The following is a 23747-nucleotide window of genomic DNA, read 5'->3' as shown; positions in this document are numbered from 1 at the left end:
CTCTACATTGACAAACACTTAAAACGTCCTTTTTATCTGCTAATAGCTACATTATAGTGAGTAATAAACCATTTATAACATGTTGTGTTTTGTAAAGTAATAATAGAAATGTGTCCTCATAATTGGTTGACTTGAGTTACATGATGAAAAGCTGCAGGAGGTTTTAAAGAGTCCTGGATCATCATCATCATCAGTCTCTGGTTCACACAAGACTTTGAATATATGAAAATCCATAATATCTAATATCTAACTTGGTGGCAGCAGTGGTTTGAACTTTTAGACTTTGCAAAGGACAGTTACGCTGGTCATCACTTCTTTAAAGTTTATGTTCTGGTTTTTGGGTGGAGGTTTGGTTCAGGTTTACAAGTTTTCAAGTCTGTCTCAAAACAATGGTCAGGTGACCCAACTGTATGTCCATATGAAATATATATAAAAATACTGTTTATACAATTTGTCTTCATAAAAAAATGAAAAATGTCATTATATCTGCTTATAACTACATTACTGTGTGATATAAACCATTTATTTAAGGCTTATATATTGCTTGTTAATGCTAAATAGGAGGACTTAAAGTGAAGTGTTACCATATCTGTCTGTCTATCTTTATCTCTGTCAATATACTGCTTTGATTAATAATTATCTTCAGGGGTATTAAACAGTCCATAAGTGCCCACTTCATCCACAGATACAGTTCACAGCAGTGCATGTGCAACGTCACGTAACGCTCTTTGTTGAGAACTGATATGAGACATCCTGGAAACCTTGTTTCAGTTTTTTTCAGTGATATCATTACAAGACCAGAGAGAGAAATAACAGCTGATTTCTGCGGCAGACTGATAAAGCCCTCAGGTGCGCTGTCTCACACCGATAGCAGAGCTGCACACCTGAATCTCATTTTGATGGTCGGGATCAGCATGCTGCTGTATATGATGGGCTGTTTTGGGTTAGTGTGGAGATGATGAGCCTTAGTGGAAGAGACGCCTTTAAATTTGAACACATCAGCTGCTCACTGGCTGTGTGGTGCATGTGTAATCCATGGAGTAAGACTGCCCTCTGCTGCCTGTTTATTATAATAACACATGAATATATACAGAAGCCTGCAGCAGCAGCTGGCTGATAATAACAAGTAATAAATCTTTAATGGTATTTTTTATTTCTGAATTTCCTTGTTTCTTTGGGCACTAACAATGACAAAAATGAAAAACACATTTTTTTTACAACAACAATTTGCATATATTTTACTCCATTTAAGTGTTTTTTGTTTTGACATTTCTTTGTATAAACAGCAATAAACTATGCACCTAATATAAACCTAAGAAACAAAACATTTTACATTTAATAAACATGAAAACATTTTATATGGTCAACATCAATAAATACAATTGAAAAAAATAATTAAAGGTCATATAAAAACAACAATACGTGCAGAGTAGTATTTGTAGAACTACATAAGACTCATCTGTGTTTTCTTTCTCATTCAAGTAAACAGGAAGTCGTGAGAATACTTTTACTTTAATACTTTCAGTACATTTTGCTGCTAATACTTCTGTACTTTTATTTAAGTAGGATGTTTCATGCAGGACTTTTACATGTAATGGAGTATTTTTACATTGTTATGTTGGTACTTTTACTTCTGCCGGTTTCAGGTCAGATCATAGACTGTATATAAATATATTCATACATATATACATATTTATATATCTTTCTATACAGTCTATGGGTCAGATGTATGCAGTGTGGAGCAGCTGAGGACGCTACTGGCCCTTTAAGACTCTCACCGTCGCCTTGGTTACAGTCAGGAAGTAACACGGAGAGTATCTTTAGCATGCTAACATCTTCCACTGCAAGCTTTCTCACTCTTACTCTCCTCTCTGCCCCTGAAAGTGTGTGACTGCTGTCTGACTCGGTGAGGTGAGTCCTGAACCAACACAGCGTCACTTCATGGACTTCTTCTTCTTCTTCTTCTTCCTCTTCTTCTTCTCTTATTTCACCAATAACGTCGACTCAGCCGTCAGCTGTTGTGCTAACGACAGTTTCTGCTCTGTTAGCTTCCGGGCTAACGTTACGGTCACTTATACAGTATTAGTTCGCGTTAAACAGCTGATTTGCAGCTTTAAACGGTGAATATTTACAGCATATAAACCGTCAGTAATGTCGCTCAGTGAAACTCCGTCTGCCTGCTGTCTGTGTCGCTGTCCATGGTGCTACCAGAGAAGAAGAGTTAACTCACCGGTTTACAGTCTGTTCTCACTGAGATCAACATCTACTGTAAGAGAAGCCTGAGAACAAGTTACATATACACATAAATAATATTTATGTTTACATATACACATAAATAACACCCTGTAATGAAGGTATAAGCAGATACAAGGTCATTATTACAGGTAGTTAATGTACAGTATTTGTAAACAGATGTAGCTTCTCCTATGAAGACATATTTTAAAAAATAGATAGATAGATAGATAGATAGATAGATAGATAGATGGACATACAGTGTGGGCACTTGACTGTTGTTTTAAGACAGACTTGATGAATTTGAAACCAAACCTCAACCCACATTGAGGTCAAAATGTTCTCACCTTCCCCAAAATGAGCCAGGACCAGCTTCCATACACACACAGGATCACAATATCACAGTCACAAAACAACTATCGTACAACACTCAGACACACGACTTAAAACGATCACAAACATTATGAAGAATAGTAGTGAGATGTTAGTGGAAGCAAGATAGCAAGGTCTGCTGGTGATGACCTCTGACCTCGTCCTATAACTCACAGTGGTGAGCGTGATAACTGTCCGCTGTGATGAATCGAATGGCGCTGTGGTGGAGAACGTCCAGGAGGTTTAAGGGTGGTTGCAGCAGCGTGAGCTTACAGGATATCTCCATAATCCAGAGTGGACGGGATGGTAGATTACATGATGTGTTTTCTGCTTTGAAAAGAGAAACAAGCTCTGTTCAGCTACAAGAATAGTTATTTTAGAGAGTTGTTTGACGTTTTTGTTGAGTTTTGTTGGACTAACCACAGTCATGAGTATTTATAGTGCTGCACTGTGTCATTAAACACATGAACTGTAGAATATAATTGAATGCATAGAGATGTCGTCCATTGTTGATCAATTAATCGACTGATTGTTGCATCTGTAGTTGAAATGTTGGTTTATCTCATTTTGTTTCCAGACGATGAGCGGGAGCACTGATGACATCAAACCTGTGAGCTGTACGATCAAACCTCCGATCTACCTGCAGATCGGAGACACCAAGACAGACGCGGCTCACTCCGGCGTCTGTGTTGTCGATGTTGCGCTTCCCTTTGGAAAACCCGTCAACGTAAGCTGATGCAAAACACAGAGAGGAGACCAAACTGTTTTCAGTTTAATCAAGAAGTTCTATTCATGTTTTATCATCTTCTACCTTTTTGTCTGTAGCCGGAACTATGAAAAAACTAGTGACACCTGATCTTCATCATATTGCTAAATTTGATCACTAATTCTAAGGAAACCAATCAATTTATGCCTTAAAACTGTTGTAAGTAACCTGTGTGGATTAACACTGATCTTAAAAACATGAGATGATGTGACAAATATTAAAATAATGAAGTCTGATTCTCTTCACAAACATTTCCAAACAACAACAACAACAACAACAACAACAACAACATACAAGCACTCGTCACTCGATCACTTATCTGCTGATGAAGTTTCATTTTCTGTTGATCACTAAATGTTCAGTTTGTCTTTTGCTTTATGACAAACTGAACCTTTTATATGGAAAATCATTTGATTTTCGTGGAGCCACTTTTGTTTTTATATGAGTTTAAAATAAGGGAATACATGCAGCTCGTGACTTTATTTAAATCTTTGCTTTTCATCTTCTGAATCATGTTTTTATTACAACAACATTCATATAGAAATGTGAGCAAATACGTTTCCTTTATCTTCCAAGAAAACACTGGACTGTAGCTGTAAATTCATTATTGAGTTCATGTCTACTTTGTCTTAAACTAATAGTTCAGTGTAATCATTCCTTTATCTGAAGTTAATATGAGGCTGAAGTGATGAGGTGGATTTCTTTCGTCTTTCTGTGTGACGGCGTTTCTTTTCTGCAGACGAGGAACAGAAACACAAAGAGGGAATTCTGAACTACTAGTTTGCAAGACGTCCATATGATTCAACCAATAACCCTGATGTATACAATGGCTATATCGTGAAAATCGAGTTATTACAATATGCACAAAAAGGTTATTTTTTAGTCAGAAAGTAACTTAGATGAAAGCTGCAACAGTCCAGTAAAGTGTGACGTGATTATTTTCACTACATGTTTGAGCTGCTGCAGTTTACAGGACTGTGGTGACTCCTGATGGTGAATTTAACGTCACAGCTGAGAGAAGGACACAGTTTGTGTTTGTTGACGAGGAATCATTTCTGGTTATTAAGCTGAATCATGTGGTACTGACAGTCAGTAGCTGCGTATTTAATATATATATAATCTGTATTTAATGAGTAATAATGAAAGTCTCACAGCTGCTGCAGGTCTTTTATTATTCTTGCTCAACTCTCCTAATTTTTATTTATTTTATTTTTTTATTTTTTTATTTGCACAAAGGATACAATAAAAATATCACACAGTAAAAAATTACATTAAATTGTGCAGGAGAGGAAGGAAGAGCAGAGTCCTCCTCTTCATTTCAACCAATCATAGAACTGAGTCATAAAACAATAGAACAGCAAATAGACAAAGAAACGTTTACAGCAAAAAACAAGAGAAAAAGAAAGAAAAGAAACAGAAATATGAGGTGTAAAATAAACCCAGTCACACAAAATTCTGTTTAAATAAAAGATATTTTTTAAATGTGTTTTAAATGATATTAAAGAAGACGACGACTTCAAAGTTGTATTTAGTGAATTCCAGAGATGAGGATCTCTAAATCTGATCAAAAATTGATAATTGGAAGTGTGACAGTAAAGTAAATGAAAGTCCTTTGATCACCTCATCGAATAAGAGTCTGATGATAAAAGAAAAAAATTGTGAAATGTATCTGGAAGGTTTTGTCTGTGATTTATGAATTTGAACATAAACACACATGTTAGAAAAGTCTTTATAGAATAAACTGAGAACATTTTAAATTTCCTAAATAAAGGTGCAGATGGCTCTCGGCTAGTGGAGCCTGAAATCATTCTTAAAAACCTTTTTTGAATTAAAAGTAACTGATTGAGGTGTGAAGGATATGTAGAAGCCCAAACAACATTACAATAATGGATATATGGATAGATTAAACTATAACACAGAGTTAAAGAAGAAGAAAGATGAATCAGAGAACAAACTGTCTGTGATGTTTCAATCCTGCATTTTGCAGGCAAACAAAAATCATCAGTCAACCCCAAACTTGTATATATATCTGTGTATTTTGTCCCTCATCACTTACAGTAGAAGCACATTATATTATAACGTCTAACTAGTGCATCACTCGAGGTGAATGAACACACAACATCACTAAAGACGTTTGTATCATTTCTCAGCCTCGAGCTTCCAGTTAAAATAAATAAAGCACTTTTTTTTCTCCTATAACCTAAACTGTATTCATCGTGTCTGTTTGTGGTGTCTCCCAGTGGCGCTCTCAGAAAATACACACATACATACAAAACATTTGTTAAATCTGAAAGTGTATCCCTGTCTGGAGAAAGACTTCAAACATTTGGGGCACTGACCTACTTTTTTTAGCGTTTAGTCCTAATTAAAAATCATTTTGATGCAGAGTGATTCCTCATTAGCTCAAAGCGTCGAGCTTCAAAGGCGTCTGCCTGCAGCCACTTTCTGCATAAAGGAATTATCTCTATCAGGCGTTTGGATGCTTCTTCTTTAGGTTGAAATGTTAATGCTGTGATTTGGCAGACTCACTGTTTCTAACACAATAGGTTAAGACCCAGTTTGGACCGGAGGCGAGTTTTTCTTTTCGGGGGGGAACCGATTTGGTTTAATGAGCCTGATTTAAATGCTATACGGTAAATGGCTGCGTTTATATAGAGCTTTTATTCACAGAGCTTTACATTGTTTCTGCTGCTCACTCACCCGTTCACACCCACTCTCACACACCAGCGACGGCAGGGTGTCACGCAGGGTGCTGCGCATCCATCAGGAGCAACACGGGGCTCAGTGTCTTCAACATGTGGATCAAACCGGGGATCAAACCACCGACCTTCTGATTACACGTGATTTATTGGGATAGATCTTCTTTATACTGACAACCCTGTTATGTCTAATTTAAATTGGTTTAAAGCTAAAAAGCTCAAGCAAAACATTATTATTATTAATATTCTACACTTGGAGGAACACAAACATTCTGGCCTCAATATTATTCTTTATTGTCCGGCCTCCTTAAACTTCAGATTATGGATTTTATAGAGTCCATCTCTCCATCTGGTTTGGGTTAGTTTACTCCAGAAGTCTGACACTGTGGCCTCACCTCTGATGACTGAGTCTTCTGCTTGTATGTCGACTGGTTTCCAACACAGATTTGTTTATATATTAAAGTCATGTGAATCATCTGTTAGCAGTGAGACAACTATCACTGATTACTGAAGAAAAACTTTAACATGTGATGATTCTCAGGCAGGTTCTGCAGTTATAGGAAGCATCTTTTTTTATGATTTCCAAGCAGATTTATGGATGTTTGTAATGATGATGATGATGATCAGATTTGTCTGATTTATGACTCAAAGAAGATAATCTATCAGGAAATACACAAAGTAATGGATTCAAATGAAGTTTAACCTCTAATAACTCTGATAACTAATGTTCAATGTCAAACAAAATCTTCTTCAATGAATCTGTAATTCCACATTTTAGACGATTCTCTGTTATACTATTGTCATATTTATGAACTTTATATTTGTTATAATCAATTATTCACATTATTTTGTGTTAGTTTAAGATTATCTTAATCTTAAACTAACATCACTTCTCCTTAAATCTTGATTCCAGTGATGTCGTCTAGATGTTTATATGTGTATTAGATGAGATTTTTGTAAACTTTATCAGTTATTATCCATCTCTGACTCCTAACGTCCACCCACTTCAATCACATCTTCATATCACCTGATAATAACCAAACAGTAACACTGTCTGTCTTTCAGATCGATGAAATCACCTTTAAGAACTACTACACAGCCTACGTGACTGTACGTCTGTTGAAGAGGAGTCCCGGGCAGGAGACCCCCGCTAAGTGGTGCACGGCTCTGAGAGACCTGCCTCTGATGGACAACCCCCACACTGAGGGGGGCTCCCAGGACTACTACTCCATCCACAGGACACAGGTAGGGGGGGGTCACAGGGTGGACTGATACATTTCTTTTAGGGATGCACGATATTATCGGCACGTCATCAGTATCAGCCGATAAAAGCTCTAAATGAAATATCAGCATCGGAGAATTCTGCCAATTACGAGAGGCTGATATGTCGCCTTCCCCTCCGCCGCCTGACTGTGCTTCCCTCGATGGACTGTGTCACCCTGATGGTCCCGGTGATTCCTCCGCAGGTTGAATCTACATGAAGAGCCAAGGCTTACGTTAGCTAAGAGGCTAGCAGAGGCTAGCTGGCTGTGCTTCCCTCCAGTCATGCTGCGGCTAACGCTCCGCTAGCCTCTCAGCTAACGTTAGCCTCGGCTCTCCATGTGGATCCAACCGGAGCACCGAGCCCTGGTTTGTTATTCCAAACAACACCGGGACCGTCAGGGTGAAACAGTCCGCGGAGGAGCTGCTGTGTTCAGCTACACAGATAGGAAACACCTCGGCTGACAGGATGTACCACTCTGCTTGGGGAAAAAAATCTTCCTCTTTTTGGTTTATAACGGCGGTTGGCAACCAGCGTATTAGGTGCATTACCGCCACCTTCTGCTCCGGAGTGTGGACCAGAGATTAAATCCTACACATTAATCCTGTCTGTCTAATAAACTCAATGAAAACTCTACTGCTGCTCCCACTTGGCAGGTTCATTAAAGTTTTAATGCTGAACTCCTGAACTCCAGTCTTCCTAAGTTCTTCCTTCATATATTGTCTTTCTTGATCATACTTAGTACAATCTATGCTTGCATGCATAATAGTCATAATATGTGCATATATCGGTATCGGCAATCAGCCACAATGAGTTGGAAATATCGGCATATCGGATATCTGCAAAAAATCCAATATCATCCCTAATTTATTTAATTGATATTAAATCTGTTCAGTGAGACAGAGTGACAAACGCGTCTAAAAACACTTCCTGTGTTGATGTTGCCATAGTGAACTCCTGACTGTAAGGTTGTTAATTTGAAACCTCCACATTTCTCTTCTTGTTCCTTCAGCTGGATGTTGTTGTTCTTCTTCTTCTTCTCTGTGCAGAATGATGTTTGTGTGCAGTAAGTTTGTTTTCACATCCGCCGAAGGAGGAAAGTTTCTCTGAGCTCGTCTTAAATCTCAGCTGGATGAACGAGACGATTTTGTGAAAACTTATTTTGGAAGCCAATCAATCGATAGTCCAGTATGCAGCTTAAATAAATAAACCTGAAGCCTCCAGAGCACAAACACTGAGAATAGACTCTTCAGTGAAGGAGGAGACATCTGGTGTCCAGCAGGAAAACCTGATTTTTCAATAATGGAGGAGAAGCTACAATTTTAAGATTTTTTAACCAGCTAATTTACCTTTGTTTTTTTGTTTAAGAGACAAGTTATTATTTAAAGCAGAGTATATACAGTTCATATGTCCGTTGTCCACTTAACTATGTGAAGAAAACACGCTAATAGCAACAAAATCTGAAGATGACGACAGCTTGTTCTTGTTTTTGTGGCCTTCAGTTGTGTTTGAGCTCATGCAGGAGCGACCCTGGATAACCCCGCATCATACTTCTATTCACATAAACCTTCCTTTTATATTAAATTACAGGCCGCTATTCTGTGTCACTGCAGCTGAACTTCATATCAGATGTGTAAACCAACACATTTCCCATCAAGCATAATACCAACACACACAGCAGGAGCCGTTTATTTCCCCTCCTCAGCTCGTCTTGGAGTCGAGCCATGAAAGACACTATACAGGATGTAATGTTGATATATGGCGACAATACAAACAGAGTTATTTTTCACTTCTTCTATTTATTTCTTGTTTATTCTTTATGCAAATGAAGCCAGATGGTGAACGGTGATTTAACTTTTGTTTACTTCAGACGGTTCTCCGAGCCTGACAGTTTAAAGGGTAAATCGTGATGTTGTAAATGATGTTTACTCGCAGTTTATGGGTTATTGTTTGTCATATTTAGCCTTAAAGGGTGTTCAAGGTGGGGTTTTTTACTGCAGTGTTTCCTTTCAGGGATTGGAAAAGGATTCAGGATTTCCATTTGATTTATTTCTCTTGTTTTTCTACATGTTTTGCTCATTTTATTCCCACATCCATCAAATTCTGAAGGTTCTGGCATTAATTATGTCATTATTTGTTGTTAATGAATAGATGCAGGGGGAGCCGGATCATGTGACGTCCGTGAGACTGATCCTGAGACAGCCGTCCTCCGCCTGGTTGACCTTCAGCCTGGAAGACATTAAAATATACCCTCACATGGAGCCGGTTAGTTTGATTCCTTAAAGTAAACTAAACATTAATCAGAAACTCAATGAGATAGTAAAGGTAGAATAATGTACTTAATGAGGTCTAAATGCCGCTGAGAGTGGAGCTAGTTATTCAGGAAGCTTTATGATGCATAGACTTTGATTTGCAGAGTAATTACACTTTATTTTATTTTTGCCAACTCAGTCAAAGGTTCTTCACATCAAGTGGAAAACATTTGTTTACCAGTTGGCTGCTAATGCATCAGTCAACAGGAGCATCAAACCTAATGAGACAGTAAACTCTGGTGCTATCGAGACATTTTCTTCCCACCTGAGTGAAGATAACGCAATTTATCGATGTTATCGAGGGAATTTTTCAGTTCACCACCTTCAAAGTAGAAGCATACCTGTCTGGGGCGCCGTTTTTAAATATAACGAGATATTTACTAAGACTACAGATGTAAATGAGCATCGCAAAATCAGATCTAATGTCTGGAAAGTAATGGAGCACAAAACTAAAGTGTTTTCAGCTGCTGTAGTTAGTTAGATGTGTGTTCATGCTGCAAGAAGAATGATGTATGTGAGGAAATAAACAGTCTGATGTTGTCAGACTCAACAGAGAGATCAGAGATAAATGAGAGATTTCCAGTAAAGACTTTAACCTCTGTTGACCAGATTATATATATTAGTATTACTGTCTGCTGCATTCATATTGCATCTGAGTGAAGCTGCTGTGAAACATTTAAAAGAGAAGAAAAATAATCAGGAGGCAGCTGCAGGAGACAGAAGGTTAGTCATGTGTAAAATAACCATCTTATAATCTTTTAATATGCATTGTGTCATAGTTTCTCTCTCTCTCTGCCTCTCTGTATGTCTGATAAACCAGAGCTGCAGATTTTACACCTGCTCTCCTCAGATACTCAGTTTCCTGCTGCAGCGGTTCGTCCGTGCAGATATTTGTGTACGTTTCCACTATTACAAAAGTTATTACGTGATTATTATACATCATTATTTTTTAACAAGAGACCAAACATGCAATTATCAGCAGTGCACAAACCCTCCGTGTTGTCCTTTAGTAAATAAAAACACAATTTGAATGTTCAGCACCAAAAAAAGATCCACAAATCCTCAATAAATAATAAACCTTCAAGTTACCGTTTGTACATTTAGATGTGATTATAGCATGTTTCAAACTATTCAGATGCCACAAGTTTATGTTGGTCAAAAAATGAGACAATCAAGGTGAAAATCAGTGCAGCTCATCAACTGTGTGTCTCTGGGTTTGACCTGTGGAGGTCAGGAGGATGTAACACTGTGCATACTGGTTTACTACATTGTTATTCTCAATGCTACCACTAGATGGTGCCAAAGTAACGACATTAAGATACTAGACAAGGCAAGGCAAGTGAATTTGTACAGCACATTTCAACAACAAGGCAATTCAAAGTGATTTACATAGAGTATAAAAGGCATTAAAACAGAATATAAAAGCAACACAAGTGAAAAGACATATAAAAGCAATTAAAAAGTGTGAAATTTGGAAATAAAAAGAAGCTAAAAAGGGAATAAGACAGACAAAACAAGAGAATAAAAGTGAAATGAATGATTTAGATAATGAAAGGCAGCAAACAGCTTGTGATTTAAAAGAACTGAAAGTTGCAGCAGATCTACAGTTTTCTGGGAGTTTGTTCAGATATGTGGAGCATAAAAACTGAACTCTGCTTCTCCAGGTTTAATTTTGACTCTGGGGACAGAAAGCAGACCTGAACCAGACCACCTGAGAGGTCTGGATGCTTCATAATGTAGCAGCAGATCAGAAACCATTCAGTGTTTTATAAACCAACAGCAATATCATAAAGTCAATTCTCTGACAGACAGGAAACCAGTGTAAAGATCTGAGAACTGGACTGATATGATCCACTTTCTTGGTCTTAGTGAGGACTCGAGCAGCAGCGTTGAATCAGCTGCAGCTGTCTGATCGTTTTTTTAGGGAGACTTGTGAAGACAGCGTTACAGTTGTTGGGCCGTGGCTACAAGTTTGGCTATCAGCAATAATTAACGATTATCAAAGATAATCATTAATTATTAAAATCAATAAAATTATTAATAAGAATTCATAATAACGGGGCACCACCCTGGACTCAGGGAAAAAGATAGCCAATTCAGTCTCAAAGTGTACTTATCTATGAATTTGGGACTTTGATTAATAATTAATTTAATAACTATAAACAAAATCACCATATCAATAGCTAGTTCAGGTTGAAGGATTTGGAGTTCTTTACAGAGCAGGCGTTGCTGGGGAGACAGCACTCCAGTCGTGCAGAGGGCCCAGGTCACTCCTTGGTGTAGAGTTAGCGGCAAGCTAACTCCATTTCGCGGCTCCTGTACTTGTTAAACTGGCCAGCAGACTTGTGTGTTAGCTGCTGGCACAAGGAAACTTAGTTTCTGAGTCTTAGGCAGGCTCTCGCGTCTTCTGCCGTAAAGAGGACTGTGTGTGTCTGCTGTGAGCAGGCCACACAAGAGAGCAGAGAGCTGCTCCAGCAGCTGCTGGAGGTGTGAAAGAGAGCAAGGAGCTGCTCCTGCTGCAGCTCGCGGAGAAAAGAGAGAGATAAGAGAGGAATCTCTAGTTTTGATAACCTGGATCCATGGGTGGAGCTTCACCCTTTGGGTGCGAACCCCCAGGGCTCAGGTTTCTTGGAGTCTTGAAACATGTGGTAAACTGTGGTCCACATGTAGTCCCAACACAGTAGTGGAGTCTACTGAAGATAAATGCAGGACAAGTTTTTCCAAATCCTGCTGAGACATACGTTCTTTAATTCTTGATATATTCTTCAGGTGACAGTAGGCTGACTTTGTAATTGTCTTAATGTGGATGTTGAAACTCAGGTCTGAGTCCATGACGACGCCAAGATTTCTGGCTTGGTTTGTAGTTTTAAACATTATTGACTGAAGCTGAGTGCTGACTTTTAATTGTTCTTCCTTGGCTCCAAAAACAATTAGTTCACTTTGTCTTTGTTTAACTGAAGAAAATTCTGCCAATCGTTGATTTGTTCAGTGCACTTACTCAGTGCTTGTATTGGACCATAGTCCCCTCGTGATACGGTTATGTAAATTTGTGTGTCGTCTGCATAACTGTGGTAACATATTTTATTGTTTCCCATAATCTGAGCTAGTGGGAGCATATAGATGTTAAACATCGACACTAAAATCAAGCTAATAAAATTATTCCAGCATTTAATTGAAGTGAAGAAATGAAATGACATTTGCTGCTCCTCTTTGTAGGACCCAGAGAAGGAGGTTTCCGATTGGCTGTCTGATCTGACCCTGATTGACCAACACCCTGATCTGGAGGTACACATTGTGTTTGTGTAAGTGTGTTGTTAAAGGACTGTAGTACATCCTGTCTTCCTCTACTGGACATTTGTTGTTCTTCCTGTGTGTGTGTGTGTCTCTCAGGGTCTTCCAGACCCCCAGACTGTTTCCTCCAGCATCCAGCAGATGTGGGCTCTGACCGAGGTGATGCAGACCAACCAGACCACGGCCTCCATTGGACGATTTGACGTGAGTCTCGAAACGCAACAACTGCTTCCTGTTGGCCTCACACTGAAAGGCTGCATTAGCAACTTCAACTCAATTAACTTTGTGTTTATTGTGTCAATCAAAGTATCAGGTCATTTATCACTAACTGAGAAATATCCACGTTTACACTTTCATCACCACACAAGCTGTATAATTACATTTGCTGCTTCTTCAGACCTTTTTCTCCCAAGTATCAGAATTTATTTTTTTTTCTAAAAGCTGTGAAGAAGAGAAAAAAAAGCATCCTTCTTCTGCAGACATTACTTTGATATAAAGTGTTCTGATTTAAGACCCTTTATTTCATTCAGTTGATTTACAGCAGCTTCGATAGCTGAGTCAATACAGTGTAATTCTTGTTTTTTACTTGTTTGATTTCTGGCTCTTCGGGGTCGTAATTTCTACCGGGGGTGCGGCTGGTTCTTTGTAGACTTTTATTGCCCTGCGTTTTGCCTCTCAGGTCACATACAGGCTGCCCTATCTTATTGGCCAAGTGTTTTTTTAAATGTCATTTTGATTTTATATCTACATATTGATCCTAAAGCTCCTGTCCAACCAAGGACCAACCAAAAGATATGTCATTTCTGGTCTTGTCTTGGGCAGAGCTGATGCTGATGATATATTCCACATGTTTAAAGGGGTTAAAAGCTCGGTTTTCATTGGTTAAAATGTTATTTGCAACAGGTGCAACACCTCAAGAATAAAAGCATGGTGTGAACACGCCCATATGGGACTGAAATGAGGTCGAATCAGCCAAAATGACTGAAAATAACTGTACAGGCCTTAAAAATAAAATAAAAAATAGACTTTTCTATATTTTGCTACAGGTGGATGGATGCTATGATATCAACCTGCTCTCCCTGACATAAACTGCACATGAAGCTCACTTTATGGAAGACTTGAAGACCACAGTTCAGTATTTGAAGGAGTAATGATGAAGACCTGTAAAAAATATGATATTAGCTGCTTTGGAGCCACTTAGACGAGCTGCAGAGAAGAACAAGTAAAGGTATCATGTACAAAACATCTGACTAATCATCTCGCCAAAGGACTGCAGTTGAAAATGAGCCAGCAGGCTAACACTGGCACATTTAGAGAAATGTTCCTTAATGTTATGTATAAATAAATTAAATAAAAATGCAATGTAACAGTGACAGTGAACAGCCAAAGTTGGCAACTTTTTTATGCTTAAAGGGGACCTATTATGCTCATTCCAGCTCTACGTCTTACTCCACTAGAGCAGCTTTGCATGATTCAGTTAAATACTCCTTATTTATCTTAAACTGGTCCCTTATGCAGCCCCTCAGTTCAGCTTCTGTCTCTAATAGGCAGTCTTAGCTCCTGTCTCTTTAAGGCCCGCCTCCCCATGAGCCCACTCTGTTCTCATTGGCCAGTTTTCCGGTAGCTGCTGAGGGGGCGGCCATATCAGAGTTAAGTTACCGCTAATGAAAACCCAGCATTTCCTGCTTTACTGCTTCATATTAAAAGCTTTTAAATGTTCAAATAAGAGGAGACTTTTATTGTGAAGGATTTACAGGAAATTAAATGTGTTCCTCATCAAATTAGCAGAGCTTTGTTAGTGGTGCTAAAAACCAGTTGAACTAGCATGAAATCCGTCACCAGCCGACGTCGACTCGGCCTGAAAGTAGAAAAAAACTTTGAAAAAAACCAAGTGTTCAGATCAGAGCTGCTGCTTTCTGCTCACAGGGATCACTGATATATACATTTACCTCATTATTTGACATGTGGGCCACTTTTAACATGAACATCCAATATTGTAACATTTATATATATGACTGAAAATAAGGAAAAGCATAATAGGTCCCCTTTAAACAGTAACCAATGAGAGAGCTGTCATGATGTCATTTATTCTGACATGTTTTGTTAATTTTCTGGTCATAACACTACTCAAACATCACTATACATCTACCCTTGCACTATGCATGTTGTCTTTTTTATTGTTATTTTAGGGAAGAAGTGTGTCAAAGAAAGTACAATAATAACTGCACTCATGTTTTTACTGATGCAGTCATATTTATTGAGCTAGAAGTGCACTTACGTGGCAATACTATTCAAAATGCTGCATACGGTGTTGCATTGTATTACTGTCTGCAGAAGTTTTATTGTCACTGTATTATTGTGTATTCTACTGTATGAGAAACTGTTTGTGAGTTTCTGTGAATTGAACACACAGAAATAAGCTGCAAGAGGTTTTAAAGAGTCTTTGTGGGAACATTGACGAGACTGTGAATGTAAATATAGATAAGAAGGGAAACAGTAGTGTTTATATAATGACGCCCACTATGGAACACTTGGTGGCAGCAGTGGATTATTAAAGATTTGTGTGTCTATATGCTTTTAACTTCTATCTTTATGAGGACCAACTGAGGTTTTAGACCTTGAGAGCTTCTTCAAAGGACTGTTGAAGTTTAGATTTTTTGGGGTTGATGTTTGGTTCAGGTTTAAGGATAAAGGGTCACATCTTAAAACAATAGTCAGCTGCCCAAATGTACAAACAAACATCATTCCTCTTGTCCATACTGGCCTTTACACAATCCTTTCCTAAAGTGATGCTCTGAAGCTCATCTGAAGATAATATGAAGTTTCAGCATTCTGAGTTACACGAAGGTGGTTATCTTCCAAAATTAAACTCATTTTCATAAATAATCTCTCCACTGCAGCTCAACACAGAAACACAAAGAGGGAATTTGGTACCAAACAGACTCTTTTATGCTTTTATGAACCTAAAGCTCAGGACATCCAACCTGCTGAACTGAGCTTTGCAACAACAACTGTCTTCTTTTCAAAATAAACATTTTTATTTAATTTAGCTTTTAGTTAGTTTTATGTGTGTATGTGTTGTGTTCATGCAAGCTGCTTTTAACCCTTCTATCACTCAGTAAAGCACTACTTGAGTACGATGTTGTGCAGCTGCAACAATTAACTGATTAGTTGCTTCCAGCCTCTCAAATGTGAATATTTTCTGGTTTCTTTAAGTCCTCTGTGACAATGAAGGAGGACGTCACCAAACATGTAGTCGTTCAATCGAGAAAATAACTGACAGATTAATCGATAATGAAAATAATGGTTAGTTGCAGCTCTAAACTGAATGCAGAGAGACTTTGGACTGTGGATGAATGATGACACCAAAGCATAAATGGTTCCAGTGTACGTTGGGGCACCTGACCTTAGAGCTTGTTGAGCAAAAACACAAAAAAAAAATGTGCTGTTGAAGTTTCTCGCATGTGAAGATTTGAAGACAGTGAACTGAATATATCAGGAGTTTGGACTGTTGTTCAGATAATCCAAGACATTTGAAGAGTCACCATGAACTCTTAAGAAATTATAACAGGGATGATTTGGTTGCAGCCCTGATCATTCTGAAGCTATCTCGCAGTAAATCACGTACAGTTACAGACACTAAGAAATGCATCATGTCAGTAAGCGTCCTCACAAATATAGAAGTATAAACGTGTGTGTGAGTGAGAATTTGGATGTCTGAGAAAGTGACAGACTGAAGTGTACTTTCTGAAAATGTTAACATTTTACAAGCCCGTACGATGTATTATTCTCAGATCCTGTCGGCCGCCTGTCAATAGAAACTAATATTCTTGTCTTTGCTGTGCGGTGCGGTGCATGACTGAGCAGTTATCAGACAATATTAACTTTTGGAAAAATGGTACATAGGCTCTATTTAGCAGCTGCTGCTAGAAGAAAAAAAAAACATCTCCCAGTGGTGCTTCTGAAAATATATGAACCAGTGTTCTTATTTTACTTAAAGTGCAGAACAGTGTTGAAGATTCTCAAGAGGTTTAGTCGATGACGCCGACTGAAGGAAAGAGGACACGTTTTCTTCTTCTTCTTGCTGTTTTACTTTGCAGAGAACATCCTGATCTTTTCTCACATTGTAAACATTTAGTTACAACCATGTTACAGGTCTAATTTAGCAGATAGACATCCAGTGCAATCCCTCCTACATACTGCAGATTCTGTCATTCATGTGCATCTGAAGAATGTGATGTTTTCTTTGTAAACTATTCATGCATCCATAGTTAAAACATTGTCATTTTGCTTCTTAATTCAGTTTAATTAACAGGGCTTAACTGTCTTTCAGTGTGTGTTTATTTTCCTTTAAATATGCCCCTTTCTGCCTTTCTTTCTGTAAAAAAATTAGTCTGACTTATTAAAATGACAGAAATGATTTTTGTCCCAGGTTTCAGGCTGAATGTACAACATAAGTCTGAGCCAGACAGTTAATCCCTGATTTGCACTCTGCTCGGTTATTACATCGGTGCTTTCCACTAAATCTGCCGTCCTGGATGTTTGCAAATATTGCTGAAGGTGGAGGGAATGAGGGGTTCTGCAAGAGTTGAGTTTGTTTACAATAGCTGAACGGAGTGAAAACAGGACTCGGATTGCTTATTAATTTGTTCGTTTAATACACTTGTGGATTGTTGCATCTTATTGGCAACACAAGATGTTATAAATGATTTAGAGAATGTGTTTATTGCTTCAAATCAATTAAAGTAAGTGAAGCTACAAACAGTATCCTTTGATGTATGTGTAGTAAAATGTGAGATCACTACATCTAATGATTGGTTTGTTGCTCTTTCTGCAGTCTGTGTTCTTTGTAGAGAGTTCAGATGAAACCAGAACGCTAATAACTGAAGCTAGTACGTCATGTGTCTTGTTTCATGTACTTAGATAAGGACAGCAGTTTTCTGAAAAACCATCTGGTATCTTTTATTCAATGTTTACATTTTTAGTGGCCTTTAACAAACATCGTTTCCCAGAAGCCTTAGTAGATGTTTGTGGGTTAAAAGTCATGGCGTGTCTGTAATAACAGCAGGACAGAGAGGACAGAAGTGTTTTGTAGAAGTGTGGATTTGAGATGTTTAACCAAGCAGCAACATCTGGAGCTGAAAAATGAAGCTGATGTGAAAGTGCCAAGAACTGCAGTTCCTCAAACGGCCACTTGAGGCTCTAAAAGCGAGTCAATCCCCATAAACCGCCATGTTAAAATGTCCAACTTTACAGCAGAAATAAACATGTTTACAGCCTGGTACAAACACCAGTTCTGGTCTCTATAGTGAATGTCCTCTTTCATGACAACTGGACGGGGGGTTTATACGACTTATTAAGGTTTAAAAGCCGCTAGGTGGCTTGTTTGAGCAACCAGGCTTCATTCAACCGCCTCTGGATCAGCTGGGAGTGACGAGCCACCAGGAACAGCGCCAGGCTGTGAAGCCAATTTCACATAGCGGCCAAACCGTGTAATTACAACGTCACATGACGCTGTTGGGCCCAAAAACATTTTTTTCCACAGACTTACATTGTGAAAGAGACGTCCGTAAAACAGCACATACATTTTTTTGAGCATCACAACTCCCGCGAAATGACTCGTCTGACTATCTGAATTTGATTCATTCGGTCTGATCACATTATGAAAGCCTAAAAGAGCCGCACGATTGAATTGTTTTATCCTCATTCAAGTTAGCCGGAGGGCTAAACTGGAAGTAGCCGGTGAAAGCCACTAGTGCACTTGCTCTATTGACCCAATGATCCGGGAAGATCCGAGTAATTTTATATGTGGAAGTCGAACTTTTTTGGCTTCATGCGCCACTGAGCAACTTTCATAGGAATGAACAGGGCCTCCAACGCTGTATCCAGTTCTCTTTATACATCCATGGGGAGTGAGGCGGACTCAGGCACTGCCAAGATGGCGACGTCTGGAGACGCCCACTTTTAGCTTCAGAACCGCTCTTCAGAGACCAGCGGGTAACGTCACCGTGGCTACAGTTTGGAAGATCCAACAGAAGCTTGACAGGAAGTGATGTCATGACTTTATTTATTTCCTGCTCATTCAAACAAATGTGATTTGTGTGATCTGCAGTAAACACAAGCTGGATTCATTTCAGCCATCATTAAAACCTCCTGACATCAGCTAACTGGCTGAAGTCAAAGACAGAAAGTCTCATGACTTCTTAAAATGTAATTGTGACATGATGATTGGCCCCCGCACCCCAAACAGGAAGTCATCCGTAAAAAAATCTGAGTCTGGAGCAACATGTAATGCATCATATTATATTATATTATTATATTTTGCCCCCATCATGTTTGTTAATGGGGTGGATAAAATATTAGGAACACTTTTTAATATAATTCACTCCAGAACACCAACACCACCCACTACGACCTCGATAATAAACATAAAGGAGAATTATCACCTTTCTGACAAAGTGAACAAAAACTGAAAATGTAGAAGCTTCATAAAGTAGAATTTATGTCAGAGCTGTTGTGTTGGATTGCAGTAGACTGTGCAGCTGTTACTAATAAAGTGTTTGGTGACTGTTCATCCTGAAGAATCGCTTTGAATCTCTCAACGTTTCCTCCGTTTTATTTATAATTAGGTTTTAGGAGTTTTTCCTTCTGTTACTGTTGCAGGCCTGTAAAACCCTTCGAGACATTCAATGTGATATCTGTCTACACAAATAAACAAACAGGAGACTGTTTGTGTACTTCCCCACAACACACACACACACACAAACAAACAAATCAACAACGACAAAACTGAATAAACCACAAATCTGCTCAAGTGCACTTGACATACGGCCGGCCGTCGTCTGACGTCCTGCATACTGATGCATTCAGGACATTTGTAAGAGAGGTGTGGATGCAGGAGACGGGGGGGGGGGGGGGGGGACCCCGTGTTTATGTGCGAGAAAGAGAAAGAAAGACAATTAAAGAGACAGACAGATGGGAGGATGCGTACCTGCGGCGGTGGAGTGATGAATCTGTTTGTTTTGCTCTCAAACAGAGAACACAAATCTCCTCCGACACAGAAACTCTGATCTTCTCTTCTTTCTCTTCCCTCCTTTCATCCCCCTCTCCACATTAGACTTTAGCTGTGGTCACTTTACATTCCCGTTATACGAACATTCGCTCCGTTTCACGGTTCAGGGTTCAGTTTTATTGTCATTATACAACACAGGGTGGCACAATAATTGCTTCTATTGAAGCCTGTCCGACGGGAAAATTCACAAGTGTGTGTTTCCTGTTCTGGTGCCATCAAGAGAGACCAGAGAAGAAGAAACATTCATAAGACAAGCACACAATCAGCAGACAGAAACAACATAACAACACAATCAAGGTAGAATAAATAAAAACAGTTACAAGAGTCCATCCAATCCATCTGAAAGGTGCAGAGTAGACTGCTGATGAGGAAACAAACAGCAGCTTCTGACCTCAAACCTCCTCCTTACACAGACTGTCGCTCTGTAACAACGTCACCTGACTTCCTTCTTTGCTCCCAACGAACAAAAGACAAAATGACAACGTCTGCTAAAGATGAACTTAAACAAATAACATTTGTTTTTTGGGAGGATAGTCTCGTCAATTCTGCACATTTTTGTGAAAAAAACGTCCCGACTAGGGGTGAGCCTGAATACAAATACATTAATCAGCAAAGCACAAATAGTGAGGTTTTTACGAATATTTGTTTCATACAAATATTTAAAAATTATTTGTTTTCAGGAAGAAAAATAAAACATGTCAAATACCAGAGTGCAGGTTGGTTACATCACTATCTCAGTGTCTCTCCTCTGCTCCGCTGTGACGTCTATCAGCAGGTCTCAGTGAGGGGAGTCACATCCACCTGCTACATGACGCACATTTCCTAATTTGGACATCACTCCCAGAGTTGGGAATGTTCCCCAGAGATAAAGCTGAACTACTGACACACGCTTCATGAACACTTATTGTAACACTTTAATTTTCTAAAATTAAAAGCGTAAAAACAGGATTTTTAAGCCTCTTTCCACTTTTAAATCGAATACAAATACAAATAATTTTGCTGCCTCAACAAATACAGATACAGATACAAATACTGGGCTCTCTGCACATCCCTAGTGGGGAGTTTTTTCTGTTCGAGTGGCCCAAATCCCAAAAGCTCCACCTTCACATCCTCTGAAATGAACTTGAAGAAACTTGGAGAGAGTTTGAAGAATTCTCCTTAAAAACAAAATCCCCTGCAGGAGCGTTTTTATCAGTCTCATTTGGTTTTGTTTCTTTTCTCCTGTTTGTATGTTATTGATGATGAATCTTTACAGCAATTTTTTAATAATATTAATGACATTTCAACCGTTTAGACAGGAGTGCACTTTGCTCTCGACAGAGGAAAACAATGTATCCTCGGATGGATGGATTATTAAATGTGTTGCACAGGTTTCTCTCTCATTACTGAAGCATTTCTCTCCCATCCCATCCAACATGTACACAAGCTTTAAACTTCCACCCATCACTCTTCTTCCTCTCTCTCTCTCTCTCTCTCTCTCTCTCTCCGCCCTCCAGGTTCAAACTCTTGATTTGATCCTCGCAACATTGCATCAGTTTCCGTGTTGAGTGATGAGCGTTGCCTCTGCGGCTTTTTCACCTCGACGCCATGAATCATTTATTCAGATGAGTCTGTGACAGCGGTGTCGTAGCCTCTCTCAGATACCTGACAGCAAGAAAAAAAGATACTTCACGCTGTGAATAGAATACTTTACGCCGCTGCATCCACCCGCAGACAAGATGAGCTTACGGGGAGATTGATTTTTTTTTTTAGAAAAGAGTGGTTCTTTCATTTAAGAGTGATTGTTTTGGACTGAAAGTTTGTTGAAAGTTTTGTTTTTTAAATTTCAGTCAACTGCGGGTGATAAAAACAGGTGTGGAGTAGAATATTACAGCATATTTTCTCAAATCTAATTGTGTTTTTGAGCTTGTGTTGTATCACAGACTCGACTTTAAAAGAGTAGTTCAACATTCTGGGAAATAGGCTCATTTACTTTCTTGCTGAGAGGAAGTTAAGAGGATTGATATCACTGTCACGACTGTGAACATGCAGCTACAGTCGGCACTCAGTTAGCTTAGCTTAGCATAAAGACTGGAAACGGTTGGAAACAGCTAGCCTGGCTCTGTCTGAAGGTAACTAAACCTGCCAGCAGCTCTAAAACTCGCTGATTAATAAGTTATAACTCATTTTTAACAAGTTTAAAAACTTGAAGTTGTGGTTTTATCTGAAGTTATTTGTTATGTTTCTGAGCTGTTGCCAGGCAACCAGCTGAGACCCCAGGAAGTAACTGCAGGCCAAAAAAAGTCCCTTAAAGTCACATAAAAAAACAAATTTTCAGTTTAAGCCCTAAAAGAAGGTAAAACTTGATAAGTTAATTCAAATCAGCATCCACCTTTCATGGGTTATGGACCAGTATTTAGTCTCATTATAACGCAAAAATGGTTTTAACGTGATGGAGCATCGTTGTAATTAAAGATTGGGAGGAGATGTGCTTTAATCATCATAAAACCACTAACAGCCCCAAACAAGAGAAGATATTTTAGAACCCGAGCGGCCTCTACGTTCACCAGAGATGCATCACGTTATCAAATCTATTTTAAACATTGATGTACCTACTTCATACTGGGAGAAGTACCAGTTGATCTCTCTTGTGGTAACAAAGTATTTAGGTTAAGAACTCTTTGCTGGTTATAAAAAAAACAGCCGCACGCAATCAAGCAATTCAAGGAAAGACAAGTTTATATGATGGAAGACATGACGGTGAATTTACAAATGAAAACTGAGTTGTTCTTCTGTCCCAGTAAACATGAGGAGATCACTGGTTAACCAGCAGACCCACTGGTTGTATCTTATGTATTCAGTCTTGTGTGTATGAACATATGTGCACATACATGCAAGTACAATATGGGTATGGGTACAATGAGGGTGTTTATGGGTCCTGTCCATAGACTGTATAAAAATATGGACGTAGTTACCGTGACGACACTCGTTGCTGAAGAGCTGAAGAGCGGTTTTGAAGCTCAAAGCGAGCCGCTCCGGCCGTCGCCATTTTGGCAGTGTGTGACTCTGCCTAACTCCCAGCCAATCAAAAACGGGCAAAGAGGCGGGCCGAATGGCCAAATTTGGCCCGCGGGCCAGAGTTTGACACCTATGTTTTAAAGGTTCACACCAGTATATATATATATGTGTGTGTATAGATCTATGTTTCTTTTTGTCTCCGTCTGTTGTTTTTACTAATAATTACTATTGTAATTATTATTTGAATTTGTCTTTTCGTACCTTACCTGCACATTTCATTTCTCAGCTTTTTAGTCATTTAATGATTTCACCTTCTAAACGACAAATAATGAATCTTGTTGTCAACGATCGTTTGTGTTGATGATTTATAAAATCTGTGTTAAAAAAGAAATAAATTTGTTGTTTTTCCTCATTATAATGACAACAGTTATCTTGTTATAATGTTCTTGTTAAAACAAGAAGGTTTTTTTTTTAAGAAACTGAGACGTTAAAACTGTTGAAATTAATTCTCTTAGATGTCGGAGGAAAACTGACTGACTGTCACTTTAATATTAGTTTGCATCAGATTATATTTTTTCTGTTTAATAGGTGTCTGACAAAACACAAACTGAGAAACGCACCAATTAATAAACAGTAACTTCTATTGTGACAAAACCATTAACATCCCAGTTTGACACTTTATTAGAATAGTGTGTGATTTAGCTTCTCTATTTTAGATACACTAATAATAACACCGACTACGTCT

At 38.7% G+C, this 23747-nt stretch overlaps 1 protein-coding gene across 2 annotated transcripts; it reads left to right on the top strand.

The window, feature by feature from the left end:
* The first annotated feature begins 1790 nt into the window (after nucleotides 1-1790).
* On the top strand, nucleotides 1791-14306 carry nicn1 (nicolin 1). Of its 2 annotated transcripts, none has more exons than XM_044349353.1 (7): nucleotides 1791-1911; nucleotides 3182-3331; nucleotides 7135-7314; nucleotides 9482-9595; nucleotides 12859-12927; nucleotides 13033-13137; nucleotides 13980-14306. In XM_044349353.1, the coding sequence occupies exons 2-7, from the start codon at nucleotides 3185-3187 to the stop codon at nucleotides 14019-14021; spliced, it is 657 nt and encodes a 218-aa protein (XP_044205288.1). In that variant the 5' UTR covers nucleotides 1791-1911; nucleotides 3182-3184; the 3' UTR covers nucleotides 14022-14306. The 2 variants fall into 2 exon arrangements, with proteins under 2 accessions (XP_044205288.1, XP_044205287.1); XM_044349352.1 differs by lacking the exon at nucleotides 1791-1911 and adding an exon at nucleotides 1958-2268.
* The last annotated feature ends 9441 nt before the right edge of the window (nucleotides 14307-23747 follow it).

This window comes from Thunnus albacares, chromosome 4 (assembly GCF_914725855.1).
Source record: "Thunnus albacares chromosome 4, fThuAlb1.1, whole genome shotgun sequence".
NCBI classification, from domain to species: Eukaryota; Metazoa; Chordata; class Actinopteri; order Scombriformes; family Scombridae; genus Thunnus; species Thunnus albacares.
This window is presented reverse-complemented; position numbering and strand designations above follow the sequence as displayed.